The following is a 16,457-nucleotide window of genomic DNA, read 5'->3' as shown; positions in this document are numbered from 1 at the left end:
TAGTCTGGTCTTGTTGCATCCTACAAAATGTATCGTCTTGTATGTCAGTCAGGTGATAATTCTATGTGTTTATTATTGATGTCATAGTGTGCACGACGAGTGCGTCATGTGCATTATGAAAACAGGTAATTTTAATGTTTTGGGAAACCTATTGATAATGAATGAGGGAGCCAAAGCATTAAAACCACCTCCTCTCAAAGGTGAGCTGTGGGCCTAAATGTGATCTTGCATTGACTGAAACAACAATCAAACTTGGAACCCTGAATACAACCCTCAACATCATGTGACCACACACCTCATTGTGCTCCAGGCAGCTGATCATGAGCTCAGAGAGGATGAGCACTCCAGTACGACCCACCCCGGCACTACAGTGCACCACTACAGGAGGATTGAGGCTCTTTGACGTGTCCAGCATGGAGTTAGTGTGTCTCCTTACGGATTGGATCTCCTCTAGGTAGGCTGCAATAAAAAAAGGAAATAGTTGATGCATTCATTCTACCAGGGTGTGGCACCTTAAAGGTATCTATCATGTGGTGAGTTATAGAAAAATATCAATGCCTTTGTCATAGGTCTGATAAATATGACGCTAGAGCAATGGATGGTTTAGACTGACAGATGTGGAAACAGCTTGGTTGAGTGTGTCTAAAAGTAAAACCACAAACATACTGAAATACATTTCAGTATTTACACATTAAAGAACTCAGAACAAATATAATTATTGGTGGTCTTTAGCATGCTTACAAGTGAATTTATTTACCACTGAACACTCCAGATAGCTTTGTCTCCAGCTTCACAGTTACCATACAAATGTAAGTGTTGTTAATCTTCTTATCCAATTATGTGCAAGAAACTAAATAAGCTTAACTTACAAAATAACAACCTATTTAATACTACTTCAATTAAACAGTAAATAATGTAAGCCAGAGTTTTTCATCTATGTTTTTTCATCTAGGTCCTGCAATTCACATAAACGGATTCTAATATTAAGCGGTACCACTCACCAAGAAATCCCGCTACATATTCAGGACAGCCCTGCTCAGGCCAGTCAGTGTACTGCAGGTGCCAAACTGTCCTCTCCTGGCCAGACAACAGGTGTTTCACCTTCAACCCTGTGGTGGCATAACAGCCGGAGTCGGTACGGAATTTTGTGGTCACCTTAAACTTGCCATGTGTGGCTGAGTTGTGTTTGGAGCCCAGTTTGGGCCAGTAGCGGTGACACTTGGAACGGCCTCCCTCCTGGAACAAGGAGGACAAAGAGTGAAGGACAAGAATTGATTGATAATTGAATACTAGAAATAAAAGAAGAAGCTTGTAAGAACAAAGAGATATGCACAATGTCTGACGCAGGCACACAAACTTTCACTGACATATTAATTTCTCACGGACATGCAGACACCAGCACTCAGCAGTTGAAAATATCTACATCTGTGTGTGCCATGTGTGTGCTTATGTGTGTGTGTACCTCCTCAGCAGTAACCATAGCAATGACGTTGACCCCCTGCTCCCAGACCATCTGCCAGAAGTCAGCGCAGGTGCTGGCTAGTGGGCCCTGGGTGGCAATGTAGTGCCACTCCTCTCCTCTGATTATCACCTGGAAAACCACACATCCATAACCATTAGTGCACATGAAGATCATAGTGACTGAGCACAAACATGTAAACAAATTAATTCACTAAAATAACTAACAAGTTTAATCTGAGCCAAATACAAAAGAAAAGCCTAAAAAAATTAACAAACTATATTTTAAAACACGGCACGTTACCACTGAGGGGCAGTATAAACACTTTACTTTTACCCATAGCGGGGCCTCGTTTCTCTACCAGCACCAATTCTCCAACTTTCTTTTGATTTCCCTCATTAAAAATCATAAGGCCACACACAGCACTGCAACACCTTCCATCTTCAATACCCTGCAACCACAGAGATTTCTTAGTGCCATTGTATAATGAGCATGTCCCAGCCGATTCCTCAGGCCACCTTGTGACTGTAAACACAGTATTAAGACGTGGATGTGGAATAAACAGGGCCTTTTGTTCTGTGGCAGCTACCTTAAGCGACGGGAGGGAAGTAAGAGGGTTACACCACGATAGGCAGCGATTCAGTCCGGTGATCACAGTCGCATACCAAACTGCAAACTTGCGTACACAGAAAATGCAAACTTATGCATAAGCACAAGCTTGTGCGAGCACGCTGTCTGCAACCAAGTATAATGAGCAATAGAGAGCTAGTGAGAGCAGCTCAGGTTGACTTAAGAGGGTTTGGAGTTTGGACCACATTCTCTGGGAATTCCGCGAGTTCTGTGAGCTTAAAGGCCCAACAGCTTTCAATAGCTGGCTTTCATGCTTCCCTTCGAGACATGTTTAGAAATGACCACAACAAAGATGAGCACAAAGCTGAATGTATCAAGTTTATGCTTGTTTCAAATTTTGTTGTATAATGTGGGTGTTGCCAAGCACTTTGAGAATGTAACTAAGCCATAAATAAAGCTTAAAAAGCATGCAATTATTTTTTTCTACAACTTTTCACCCTGACAATATTATTGTCACACTGACAATTGACAGATTATTGTGTCTTATGTCACCTTCAATGTGTCATCTTCACACAGTAACATATGAGCCATCAGGAGGTATGGATATAATGTTGTATGATGTGACCTTTACAGTATATACAACAACTATTGTTGCAGTGCAGTGCAGTGCAGAATTTTTTTCTATAATTTGTATATACTGAAGTGTTAATTTGTGGATTTAGCTTCTTAAGCTAAATAAACCAAATGAAAACCCTTTTCTTTGTCAAAACTTCTGCTTGTTTTGTTCATGAAAAGTCCACTCATGTGTAATAACATGGTTTTCCCAGACTGAGATAGAATATGCAGAATGACCCATGTTTCAACACAGTGACACAATCAGTTAGATAAAAGTCAGGATTACGGAATGATAGCCCCTATAATAATCCCTAAAGCAGACTCCTACATTTTGTTATTTTCGCCATGACCCCACCTTGATGTGCGAGGCATTAATATAACCAGTGTTGTTCTCCTTGTTGGGCACAAGCTCAACCCGATTGTCTTCATAAGGGACAACGTCACGGAAACGGTTGCGCTCTGCATTTTCAGGCAAAGTTGCTGTGGTGAGAACACGGTCTGCCCTCTTCTTGGACACCTGCTCATACTCGGTGAAGACCTGCTCCTCTTCCAGCTTTAACTCCAAATTCTTACACTGGAGAGACAGAGAGAAAAAGAGGGGATGAGGAGGGGGTGTTAGTCACTGAATACCAAACAACACATCATTGAGCGGTTTCTCTTTCACTCCCCAAAGGGGCTTTTATTCGTTTACATTCCACCATAACTAAGAGACTATTCAGACCAAGAGAATCCAGAAATCTCATTATAATATACGTTCGCATTTTTAAACTTTCGTCACCAATCATAGCTGAATGCTGACTTCATTATCAAAGAACTCAAAGCACGTAAAATGGATCAACACTGCTGCAAAGGAGTGGAATATGCAGTGGTGGTATCCATCCTGGTGGGGGTTTATGTTTATTAAGCCAGTCAGAGGGCAGCATCTCTGTCTCTTTCTATCGCTCTGTCTCTGCGGCTCGCTCACTCTCTCGGGTCACATTCTTAACATACCAATGGGCCTAGAGGCGATAAGCACCACCATGCCACACGTTCCACAGCCCACTTAGGGCTTGCCCCCATTAGCTTAGCAACCGTCGGGACAAAGGCGGCGTTTCACACCTCCTCACTCAGAAGCGAGCAAACAGACAGCAGTTGGGAAATGTTACTCGTTAAATTATTGACTGGTCAACTGCTTCATGTCAACAGGTGAGAAAGCTGTTAAAATGTTAAAAGGTCCTCAAGTTATTATGATCCTGAAATCATAAAAACACAATTTGTGTAGGTATAATTTGGGCTTAGACATTATTTTAATTGAAAATGAGTAGACAGTGCACACTAGAATTAGATGTATAATCTCCTATGATTACATATTCTATTTGTTTACATACATTTTGTGCAAATATAATAAGTGTAATAAGAGACGTTCTGCGAAACTTGCTTTCCATCTAAAAGGTTTCACACTGTAATGCAGTCCAGTAGATTTGGGCCGAGCAAAAAAAAACTGAAGTTTGAAATTATTTCAAATATATTCTTTTGAAGTTACATATTAATGAAAGACACAAACCGATCAACAGAATGCAAGAAAAAAAATGAACAATACTATATTCGTCACGCTCAGTTACAGCAGTGAATTCTTAAAGACTCAGAGAACTTTGCACAATTTGTAAAGTGTGAGCAAGCATCTTACCCGTTCATCAGTATTAGCTTTAGTGCCGTCCTCTGCAGGGTTCTCAGGGACAGGCATTCGTGCCACATAAAGACCATTGAGAGCAGCCATCATCAACGGTCTCTTCATGGAGTCCACAGACATCTTCTGTCTTTCCAGCGTCTTCAAGAGAGAGGAAAATCCCGGTGTCATGGTTTTAGGTACTGACAGCATTTTTAGTCTGACTGACTTGCTGTGGCCTGAGTAAGGTGTATTCGCACATGTACATAAATACACGTGGGTGGAGAGAATCTGATGTGCATGTGCCAGTATGTGTGTGTGTGTGTGTGTGTGGGTGTGTGTGTGTGTGTGTGTGTGTGTGTGTGTCCTGTTTGTAGGACAAACCTTGCTGTACCAGTACCTTGTTACTCTGTCCAAAGATGTGAACTAACAAGATTTGTATATGAACCCTACTAGTAGATCTTCTTATCTATATCGCTGCCTTCAACTTTTCCTTGAATACTTGTTTTTTCCTTCCTCCCAATTTTTCAATCTGTCAAACATTTATTTGTTACCACCTAGCTCTTTGACCTCTTTTTCTTTACAGAGCACACACTCCCTCTGTCACCCTGGATCATTTTATTTCCACCAAACTCTGACCCACATTGCATGGTCCCTCCTTCCTCCAAGGATTACCTCTCCTAATCTCTGATGCTATTAAGCCTCCAAAGCAGCTCCACCCTTCTCCTCTCCACCTCCTTGCTTCCCTGTGGGACAGCCAAAACAACAGCTTGGTGGTCACATGGGGGGACCCTCAATGTCTAACAATCCAGCTGGTGTGAATTAAAGACATTAGCTTTGGTGTTTTGGATAGACATAACACCACCTCCATAAACACACCAGGTCAGTGTTAGAAAGTGTGGTTTAGTGCAACCGAGGTGATTATATGATTTAATTTATACCTGGATTCTGGTGCTGAATCAAATGTTTGCTCCATAACAAAGAGCTGCCCTACACCAGAACACCCAACCCAAAGAATAATCTGAGGGATTTATAAGGGTTTTAGCAGCCTGGGGGGAATCAGAGCCTAGTGCTACCCTCTCAGGTGCTGGATTACTGCTAATCGGGAGCTATGAAACCAGCAGGCAAACAATAAAATGTAACATTTAAAACTGCACCGGGTAATTTTGTCAAGTACAGAATAATTTTAAATCTTTTTAGAAAGCTTGCATACATATCATTCCTTTAAACATCACAAATACATAATATGACATGACCAAGCCTGTTATTGATACCAAAATGCATTACTTATGTTTATTAATACAGTTAATGCTTCCACACTGTAAACTTTTCACATATAATTACTCACACTAAATCTTGTACTAGCCTGCTCATTAATTTTTTTTCATCTCTGTAGTTTATAAAACTGCGTATTAAAAATGGCCATAACAATGTCTTGCTTATGTTCTTACCCTTTGAGCGATTTCCCTCTCTACTATGCTGTCTTCCAAGGAGAACATCTCTGACACAGGCCTCTCTTTAACCGGCTCTTTCCTCACCCTCTCCTTCACACTGGTCAGGTCTGGTTCTGAAATGGATGGGCCTAAAACTGCCCCATTTACCCCAGCCTGATCTCCTCGGGTCAGCGTCCCACCTGCACCTGAACCAACACCATTTGCAGGCCCACCACCACCAGCACCCTGACTCTGAGCAGTTTTAACGGCTCGGCTCTGGGCTTGATTTGGGTCCACTGGTCCCTGTTTCCCCTGTGGTCCTTGAGTGTGGTTGTGGTGGTGATTCTGATTGTGGGTGTGTGTGCGAATCTGAGCACTGCTAGGAGGTCTGGGGGGACCTGGGTACTCTGGAGGGGGTTTGTTGGGCAGTTTGGCCAGAGCAGCCTGGAGCTGAGCACTGATGTCCTCGTTAAGACCTGGAATTTGAACATCCAGCTCAGGCCTCTCGTCTTCCTCTTCTTCCTCCTCTTCACTCTCACTACTGTGTATGAGCATAGTAGCATTAGAGAGAGTCTTTTGATGCTGATAGGCCACATTGGCAGGTGCCACTACAGATGCCTCTGGTGCTTTTGGGGCAGGAATCTGCATAGGCAACTCCTTTGGCTGCTGAGGGGGAGGTTGGGGCTGCGGCGGGGGTTGAGGTTGAGGGGGCTGCTGTTGGGGAGGAGGAGCAGACTGAGGCTGAGGTGGCATCACATGTTCCCTAAGAGTGTTCCTCCGATGAAGCGGAGCATTCATGCCCTTCATCACTAAGCCCTCCATCCCTCCTCCTCCACTTCCTCTCATGCTGCTGATCACCTCCATGCTGTGTCTCTTACCCAGAGTGGAGCGGTGCTTAGCAGCTGCAGTTAACGGTTCACTAACCTCCTGTAGCGACTGATGCACTACGGCTGAACTGTCTGGCTGGAAGGTCTTGACCGACAGTTGCACCATGCGGGTAACCAGCTCCGGACTGCTGCCCCCAATGCACCGGTGACGGTGGCTGGCCAGATCTGGCGTGCTAGTGGCCGGGCGAAAAGAGTTAGAAGGGTAAGGTGGAGGAGGGCGTGACATGTGGTTTCTCAGCATGTTGGCTGTAGCTGCATAGGTCCCTGCATTGGTCCCCTGCTGTTTGGTATTTGCTAATTCAGGTGTGCTGACAGTATGAGAGATGGAGCTTCCTACACCACCACCTACACCACTTCCTCCACCACCATTAACACAAGGTGAATGACAAGCACCCTGGCTGCTGGCTGGTCCTCCCTGATGAGGGCCATGGGATACTGGCTTACTGTAGCTGATCTGTAAGGTGGGAAGTCACAAAAAACAATGTGAATGTAGAAAAGAAAAAGAGTAGAAAACAACCAGAAAAAACATTTATTTATATGTTTATTCACCTCTACCTGTGGTGCGTAGGGTCCGGGGCTTGGCCCCAGGCCATGATAAGGGCCTCTCTCCCTTATCTCTGGCTGGCTATACACCAGAGCTTCAGGCTGGCGGTAAGCACAGGCATTACTGATGTTCAGGCTGCGCAGAGATTGGCTGTGGAGGTCATGGTGAGCGGGGACCATGCGCCTCTTCTGACGCATGACAGCGTCATATTCAGGCGTGGGCCGATAGGACGGAGCAATGATGGCGCTGTGGCGGTGGCTGGGGATGTAATCTGGGCGCATGAGCTCACTGCTGGGGATGCTCAGATTGGAGGACATGGGCGAGGGAGGGATAAAAGTCTGGGAATGATTGAGGGAGCTCAGGCTGGGGCTGCTGTACATGCTTCCATTGGGAACGGTGCCGTTGCGGAAAGGAAAATCCACCGGGCAGCGGTCCAGACTGGTCTCCGACTTGTAGTAGGGGTCATCATGGAAAATGCTGTCTAAAGAGCAAATTAAGATGGGATGAATGAAAACGTCAAAATCAGTTCCACAAACAATCTGATGGTTCTGAATCTGTTAGTGTTGGTACATTTTTACACATTTGTATTCCATAATACAGCAGCAGTACAAACAAAAACAGAAAATGCTAAACCTAAAAGAATATGTAAAAGAGACATGGGTACATTAAATGAAAAAGAGAAATGCGCCTCCACCCAGTAGTTCTCTCCTAGCTGTATTAAAGCCATAAGCTATCACCACACTGTGGCATCCCCAAGGTGTTTCTGATGTGGCAAAAACCATCATTATTGGTTTTCTGGTAACACAGTGATGCCAACCACCTTAGAAAACTGTGAAATGTTCTCTCCCACCCAAAGAAAGAGACAGTGGTGTGCATGCTGTGGTTGTGCTTTTTATTGAACTATTATGACTATTCTCCCATGTGAAACTATCTCAGACAGACTAACACTGCACACAAATGTGTGGACATCCATCCACACAAATGGACTTTGATGCCTGAGGTTGCACTCCAGAATAATCTCACACCCACACATAGTAGCACACCCAGAATGTTTCTCCATGTTGATCTGTTTCACTGTCAGATTACAAGGCGGAGTGAGTGTGTGAACATGTCAATGAAAGAGCGAAGCACAAGTGAGGTCACTGATCTGCATCCCAAATGCTGGGCTCTAATTGGCTGGAGACAGTTAAAATACAAATGGGCGGTGAGTCACATGTCTGATGCGAAGGACACAATTAGCTCCATTCAAATGCTCCAGTCATTGTGGGGGGATATAAAAATGTCAAAGCACACTGTGGTCAAAGCAGTGAGCGGGAAGTGATGAAACTTACTCTAAATATATTTTGTGTGTGTGTCTGTGCTGTACACTTACCTTGAGAGCTCTGTGTGTCCTGATAATGATCTCCATACTGGGAATGCATGGACTGGAAGTTACAGGACTGTGGCCTCGGCTGAATGGAGAAACACATGATGAATCACAGTTAATAAGAGTCAGAGAATTGTTAAACCAGCACATGTTAAAACATTAACATTTGCATGCCATATTAATTTGAATGTACAAACACAGACTCTAAATAAACCTAAATCTAAATAAAATTAACACATCTACTCAGCAGGTAACTGTAACCAACTATGACCCATTGTAAAGTCATGTTGTCAAACACCAATGGCTGTGCTTCTCTAGACAGACATCTAAGCACTTGACCGGAGTGACTGAACAGCTATTGTGCCACATTTAGCCTAGGCATTGTCTGGCCAGCAGGGAGGGAGACGAACAAATCAATGCCTTCATTGTCGCACCGGAAATGAGACCAAGCAACACCCTTGCAAACTTTCCAACAACACCAACCACACCACCAACGCACGTTAAAACCAAGGCTCCATGGCACAATTAAGCGCTGCCCTGAGTGGGAGAGCGGGGTCAACTCTGTAACCACGGCTGTTTCTGTCTTCCCTCCTAAATTCTACCTCGGTTTTCCAGCCTCTGGTGTCATTTACACAGGCCAGAGGCAATAATAAACAAGACTGTGTCAAACGTCTGAGCAATAACCAGCGACATTAAACCATATCAAAGCAGAGAAAATGCTTCTGAAGGTACCAGAGAGAGGCGGTGGGTCCATGTGGGTCTCCTCCTGATTGGTGCGGGTGAGTGAGTGGGCCTAAAGGGAAACACCAACTACAGTAAGTACAGTGCTCTCTGAATAATTTATCATTTATTTTGCATAACGTTTAACAGACTGGTGACCTCATTTGAAAATTAAATTACACACAATGGTAGTTTTAACTGTTTGAATAGCTTTCTATAGTCCTCTGTGTGTGTCATCGAGACTTACTCTGCACAGATCTTGTTTTGTTTGTAGAACTTGTGTCTGGCCGTGAAAAGACGAGCAACATATTTGGCCATTTCCATATCCTCCTGCAGACGCAAGAAAAGAAAAACACAGATAAAATTAATTGGACACAGCAGCTGTATTTTTAAAAAATAAGAAAATATTTTCAAGAAAAAGACCAAATTGGCCTACATATTTGTCTCTTTGCAGGGGTATCTGGGAATGTGTTGCATTTTTTCAGCCGCACTTCCCACTTGAAACCTTGTACTAAGTGTGTGTATGTGTGCATGTATGTGTGCTGAGACCACCTGCAGACACAACACTCACCATATGAAAAATAATGGTGTCATCTCTGCTTGTTATCTCTACTGTGATGGCTGACTTGTTGTGCGCTATGGTACCAATGTCCTTCCACCTGTCACACACATGGAAATGCACACAAACACAAACACACAGACACATTGAATAAATACACAGAAGGATCACATTTTCTAACAGGCATTTCAATAAAATATTCCTGCATATTCACTTATTTGCATAAACTCCATCAGAATTCTTCTTTAAAGGAGGAGGCGGGACCTACTTGTGGAGCATGATGGATCTGCCATTTCTGTGTTTTACAAACACCCCAATGAAGGACACACCAATAAAAATATCGTTGGTGTAGTTGTCCTGTGGAAGAAGAATGAATATTGTGAAGACACAATAAAGTCTTCTTACAATTGAAGACAAGGCCAAAGTGACTGTGTGTCTGCGTAGGAGGTTAGGGGGAGCATTGCAACCCATCTACCTTAGCAGCAAAGCTCTCCTGGCCAAAACTGTCCAGTTTCTCCACCTCCTTGATGTACAGCAGCTCCGCTTCAGCAGTCTGCATTCGACTGGAAAGAACAGACAGAATACCAGGGACCCAGAATGTCATTGTCTGCCTATGTTTTTCTCCCCTTTTTTCATATGTTTAAACATGTACTAACAGTATACACTGAAATGACAGTACCAGTGACTCTTGTGCTCCTCAGCCACTTTCTGAGTCCACTCCTCCAGCACCTCATTTCCATTAGGCCAGTTCTGAGATAAAAGAGAAGTGAAATGAATATTTTGGCAGAAAGTAAAACAGGAATGTAGGATTAATCCAGGGAAGGGAAAGGGGAAGTCAACTGTTGAGTCTTAATGGGAAAGAGAATCCTAAGCATATATAACACTGCTTCTTTCCTCCAACACCCTGTCAAACTGACTTGCAGCTCAACTGTGAACAGTGGCGTAGCAAAGATCATCACACAAATAGCAGTGCAAGAGAGTAAAATAGTGCTTCTATGTTACTGCTGCACTATCACTACGACTATACCATTTGGTATCTGCAAGATTTTTATCTCAGCTCATACTACCACTCAGATTGTGTCTTATTCTTGCTTGGTTTTCTGCCTGTCAATCAGGTATAAAGAGGGAGGACGCACCGAAGTGACACAGGAATGTGTGCCTTGAGGCAATGTACACTGAAATGTTTGAACAGTGAGGGTTTGAGGACTCACCACGGGGAAGAGCACGTACTCCCTGAGGAAGTCCTGAGACATGAACTGAGTGAAGTCTCCAAAGTCAGCTAAAATTACAAACACACATATGTTTTTGTAATTAAAAAAGACAATTGGGAGCTCATTCTTGTGTGTGTTTGAATGCCACATCTGTATCCTTACACTCACATTCAACATCAGTACAGATTGCAGAATGCAATGCATTGCATTTGTTATTAAAGGTTAACTTTAGGTTTTTGCTCATCTAAAATGCTTTATCTACACAGGTCATGATATGATAAAGCAATAATCAGTCCGACAGAAATGAGTGTACCAAAGATGCTAACACAAGAAGACACAATAACATAGAAGGACAATTCCAATTATCTCCATGGTAAAAAGTATATTTTGTATAAACATCTTTGCCTCGCTCTAGTAACATTGTGATATAAAGAGTGATTTTATGTAAATTGCTAAATAACACTTAATTCTTTTTGCTAATTATAATACGTTTCATTGTGTTTTTTTTCTATTCTCATTCCTTGTAACTACTGTGTTGTGTCCTTTATTGTTAAATGCTGCCTGAATTAATGTCTACAACACAGAAACAAGGCACCCGGCATGCACACCTATTCCCTAACACACCCGCTCAGTCCTTCAGATAGGGCCTGTAAGTGCATCCTAAGTACTGTTCTGCTGTTTGTCGGACAAGAAGCGGTGGAGTGGAGGATCCTTGCCTCCCAACAGATAAGGGTCTTCCTGGTGCTGCTATGGTTAACCTTGGAGCGATTGATAAGCTAATAGCGTGTTTACACCCCACCCCCCACCCCCAGACACAGACAGCACCCAGGAACAACACAGAGAAGATGGAGTGAAGTTGTGTGTATGTGTGTGTTTTAAGACTGATACCATAGGAACTCAAGTGGACTGGGCTCTCCCTGTGGTATGCAGCCATATTAGGTAGTGAAGGCAAGATGACCTGAGAAAGTATGAGTTTGTGCTCACTCTGTCTCTCTTGTACTGCCCGTCTCCTTCTGGCTGATTATTCACATGAGATGTTTCTTCTTGTGTGTGTGTGTGTGTGTGTGTGTGTGTGTGTGTTCGTGTGTCTTACCTTGTACTGCTAGTCCAGCTAGTCTGATCCCCTGCTCTACTGTGCAGTGGAGACGTCCATCCAACACCTCCTTCTTCACCTGCAGGTAATACTGATACCTACGAAAAAGGAAAGAATTAAGGAGGGAAGCAAAAAGGTGAGGCGGTGAGAAAAAAATGAATTGTTCAGATGAGATGCTGTAATGTGTGTGTTAACTACTGGATGCACTGACATGACATTAGGTACAGATAATAATGTTCACCTCAAGATGAACTCTAATAATGTTGGGGATCCCACCACGTTTCCTCAAGCACCACCATCAGACCAAAAATGTACTTTGGAATATAACTAAACACCTGCACAACACATGATATTTAATCTGATATCAAGTGGCAACTGTTAGCAGTCAGTGCACGTTAGCATGTTGATGTTTGCTTGTTTTTATGTATCAGACTGCATACCACACCATTTTGAGAATCAAACTGTACAAAAACTGACTATGTGGGTGGTAGCATAGGAACTCTTATTAGCTTTCAGAAACTCCCCAGAATTTGGTTAGTGGTTTATGTCATTTTTCCAACTAGCCACTCTGTCTCTGAACACCACTTCTTTAAAATCAAACTGGAAAACATGATGTGTCCCATTTCATCACATTAGTCCAAAGAAAGTAAGACAAGCTGCTCCCACAGAGTTGCACATTAGCAAGTGAAGAATTGCAAACGTTTACTGAGACACCGCAGAGAGACATATTCTTCTGCTTCTGGTTTGTGCAACAGAAAGTATGCGTCAAGACAGTATTGGCAACAGCATTAGCCGGTTAAAACAATGCCAGAGAAACATGTTGCAGAATCCAAGTGAGGAATGAGTGAATCACCTCTATTTGAAATAGCAGCGACTCATTTTTGACTTGAGAGGAATGCCAAATATATACCAGCCTGTAAATTTTCCGCTTACAGCAAGCATGATACTAATAACAACTGAGTTTAATCTCAGCTACAACTAACACCAACTGGGCATGAGTATTACGATGGGATGCGAATGTGAGGCCAACTGCAACTCAGTGTGCTGTGGTTTTGCCAAATGTAAGCTGATGTGAAAACACTGATCAGATTTTCTACATAGATTTCACAAAGTCCTACTAATCCCAAAACCAAGACACTGAAACACACCACGCTCCTTAGGTTTCTGAGCTCCCTTTTTCTGCCTTTAGCCTTGATCCAAGTGGATGTTTGTCTTTTGAAGAACAGAGTGGCTACACAGGAGGAAAGAGAGAACTGTCAGGGTGACCATGCTCAGCTGCATAAAAACTCAAAGACTGTTTCCTGTTTGTTACCATGGTGACCGAGGGCAGAGTCTTTCCAATGTGGGCTGTGAGATGTGGCACCTTTCCTGACATTCACATGCACACTAACACACACACACAATCATGAAAATGTTCTGAGTGGACACATGGGTTAATTCAAGCCAGTGAAAACACAAATGTGGAAACTACTGAGATATACATGCTCAGTTATTCTTTGTCTTCCTTTCCTCCTTTTTATTTGTTTCTCATACTTTGAATTAACCTTCATACAGTACAGTCTTTTTTCCTTCTCACATCTTATTCACATTCTCTTACCATTTCTGTCCCCTTCTCTCCAACTTCTTGTCTTTTTTGAGCTGCACTCAGCGTACTCCCGAGCCTATAATCTGACCCTGCCCTCCTCCCTCACCCTGTCATTACACCCATTGGCTAAGCTGCCATTCCGTTCCCGTGGCAACCCTCTAATTAGCCAACCACAACCACCGCTGCTGCTGTGGGAGGAGGGGCCTGATGCGGTCTGGAGGGGCGGAGCCATCGTAGGACACAAATCCCCTTCAAATGATTGTGGCCATTGTTTTTACAAACTTGCTGTGTTTTCCCAGCACTCTCTGTATGGGGTCTGAGCAAGTGTTGAGGTTGGCATACACTGTTTATTTTATTTAGGGTTCAATGCTAACAACACGATGGTTTTTAAATATATGTGAGGCCAGCGGCGGAGAGTAAACTGTTGAAATAACTTTGAACAAGTGAAAACTAGTGAAATGCAAGAAAAAGAAGTTCATCACATGCCCTAAAAAAACCCGTGTGTCCTTCTGAGTCCTATACATAAGTTATATTTGTCTACAGGCTGTGACCAGCTCAAATACAGGATTATCATTTTGTTCATTTTATTTAAAAACTTTTGCAATTTTGGTAAGCAGTCTTGCAAGCCCCAATGTTTGCTTTGTGAACCATGGGTAGGAAATCACTAATACTGTGGGAATTTATGAGTCTTTGCATTATGGGAATAAATAGTCTAATATCTCAAATTAAAAGACAAATCTTTATTAAGATAAAATACGTTGGTATTTGACATCCTAAATACTTTGGAGACTGCCAACATGAATGGGTGATGTTAATGGCATTTAAATTGGTACCCTAATCCAACTTTTGCATCTGCTTTAGTTTACTCCAACCAATTTCTCTGTGTGTACAAAATACACCATACAACAAAAAGACATTTCTTCAAGTCTTGTGGTGTTGTAGGTTTAGCTCCGCCAAACATCACTATTGGGCAGCTGATGCAAAAACTGTGGTTTACATTTAAGAAATATAAATGAAACTGTTTAATGTAGCCATGAAAATACATTTTAAAATTGGGATGTTACTAAATGAGGTTAATTTTGGTTGGATAAAAAAGGCAGAATTTAACTTATATGAGGCACAATGTAAAGCAGATTGATACTTGAATAATGCATCATGCTTAAAATAAATTGACAGGAGTCTGGAAAATGTTTTTATATGGAATTATCCTAGCCACATATAAAATCCACATGCTCCATATTGTAGGATTCAATTACAAAAAGATACACATCCATTTGGAGAGAAACCACATTTGAAGCTTATGTCTCAATATTTTCAAAATAAAGGGATCATTACTTTTTACTTTACATTACAAACACCAACACGAAGCACTTTATTTTAAATTCTGTAGTAGGTCCACAATTTTCCGGAGATGCATTACAATGTTATATGGCTTCAATAAAATCTGAAGCACTGTTATATAGGATATATTGTGATATCTGATTCTGACATTAATTTGGAATTGAGACGATTAATAACAATAAAAGATCTTAAAACAAAAGGGGGATACATAAATCAGAAAGGATTAAATCTTTTTTTAACATCAACTCCTTAAGTTTCCACCAAACGAGACATAGTAAATATGCAGAACTATAATATAATAACAATAATTAGATTTGTTTTTTATGTAACATATGTGTATATGTTGTAATGTTCTAACAAGTGGTCCTAACATTAGCCCACACCTGGCACTAATGTCAGACCGACATCACCATGTAGTAATAGCAGGTGAATGCACATATGCAGACATGAGTTTGAGCTTTACTTATTAGGAGCTACTTGTGACATCCACCCTGGCAGAGTGTTCTGCTGGCACTTCAGGCAGCAGAGGCACAAAGAGCCCTTTATATACCCACGCATGTTCAATCCTTGCTCAAGACATGCTGCCAGATGTCCAAGCCACCTGGACAACAAGGCTCCAAGCATATGCACATGCATGAATGTGAGTATGTGTGTACATATGTGTACATATGCTTCAAGCCCTCCTCCACCCCCGCAACCTCTGCAGTGCCGCGACCCTGACCACCCCCTTAGGCCCCTGTGATGGCTCCAGACGGCTTGTATGGGAGGCAGGAAGATTTTACTTTGAAATGTGTTGAATCAGCAAGGGGTATGATTGTGTGTGTGTGTGTGTGTGTGTGTGTGTGTGTGTGTGTGTGTGTGTGTGTGTGTGTGTGTGTGTGTGTGTGTGTGTGTGTGTGTGTGTGTGTGTGTGATAACTGGCTGAACAAAGCTAGGATTTCAAGGCTGCTGGTGCTACTAGACTTAGGGGCTGCTGGGGCCAGCTGGCCTCGCTCCGGTCAACAGCTCTCTGTTTAGGTTCATCACTTTTTCTCCCTGGGCCATTTTGCACCCCCCCTTTGAGAGTGATGGGCATCTAGTTCCTAGTGGGAAATTTAAAGTAAGTAGTGCAGGATTTGTACAAGAAGCAGTTCAGAGGTCAGTGACCACCAAGCCGTCTGCAGATGATACTCACACACACAAAGCGCATTCATCTCTTTGTATCATACACAAAGAAAAGAGGTAGTCTCCCAACCAAGACTCGCAACATTTTAATTATGAACAATAATGTGAGATGGGTATTACTGTATACATAGCTGGCCTGAAGGCCAAAGTAGGACTGCACATACCTATTTTCATTTTATTAATTTCGATAAATATTCTCAGATCTGAACAAAAACAGGGAAAATGTCCATTATGAATTCTGAAAGTTCAAGGCAAAGTCTTCAAA

General features: G+C 42.6%; 1 protein-coding gene across 2 annotated transcripts in view; it reads right to left on the bottom strand.

Annotated features, from left to right (window-relative positions):
- Nucleotides 1-16,457, bottom strand: part of LOC137102447 (tyrosine-protein phosphatase non-receptor type 14-like) — a 33,772-nt gene that overhangs the window by 2,120 nt on the left and 15,195 nt on the right. Inside the window, exons 4-19 of one of the 2 annotated variants that reach the window (XM_067481989.1) lie at nucleotides 12,103-12,200; nucleotides 11,010-11,077; nucleotides 10,478-10,548; nucleotides 10,274-10,361; nucleotides 10,067-10,155; nucleotides 9,811-9,898; nucleotides 9,487-9,569; nucleotides 9,252-9,312; nucleotides 8,526-8,604; nucleotides 7,159-7,634; nucleotides 5,741-7,063; nucleotides 4,311-4,451; nucleotides 3,000-3,218; nucleotides 1,463-1,591; nucleotides 1,002-1,236; nucleotides 296-459 (exon numbers count right to left, since the gene is read on the bottom strand). In XM_067481989.1, the coding sequence (XP_067338090.1) occupies nucleotides 296-459; nucleotides 1,002-1,236; nucleotides 1,463-1,591; nucleotides 3,000-3,218; nucleotides 4,311-4,451; nucleotides 5,741-7,063; nucleotides 7,159-7,634; nucleotides 8,526-8,604; nucleotides 9,252-9,312; nucleotides 9,487-9,569; nucleotides 9,811-9,898; nucleotides 10,067-10,155; nucleotides 10,274-10,361; nucleotides 10,478-10,548; nucleotides 11,010-11,077; nucleotides 12,103-12,200 (3,412 nt within the window). The remainder of the gene's footprint in view (nucleotides 1-295; nucleotides 460-1,001; nucleotides 1,237-1,462; nucleotides 1,592-2,999; nucleotides 3,219-4,310; nucleotides 4,452-5,740; nucleotides 7,064-7,158; nucleotides 7,635-8,525; nucleotides 8,605-9,251; nucleotides 9,313-9,486; nucleotides 9,570-9,810; nucleotides 9,899-10,066; nucleotides 10,156-10,273; nucleotides 10,362-10,477; nucleotides 10,549-11,009; nucleotides 11,078-12,102; nucleotides 12,201-16,457) is intronic. The other variant, XM_067481990.1, reaches the window with a different exon arrangement.

Source organism: Channa argus, chromosome 17 (assembly GCF_033026475.1).
Source record: "Channa argus isolate prfri chromosome 17, Channa argus male v1.0, whole genome shotgun sequence".
Lineage (NCBI taxonomy): Eukaryota > Metazoa > Chordata > Actinopteri > Anabantiformes > Channidae > Channa > Channa argus.
Note: the sequence above shows the minus strand (reverse complement) of the source record. Positions and strands in the feature narration are given on the sequence as shown.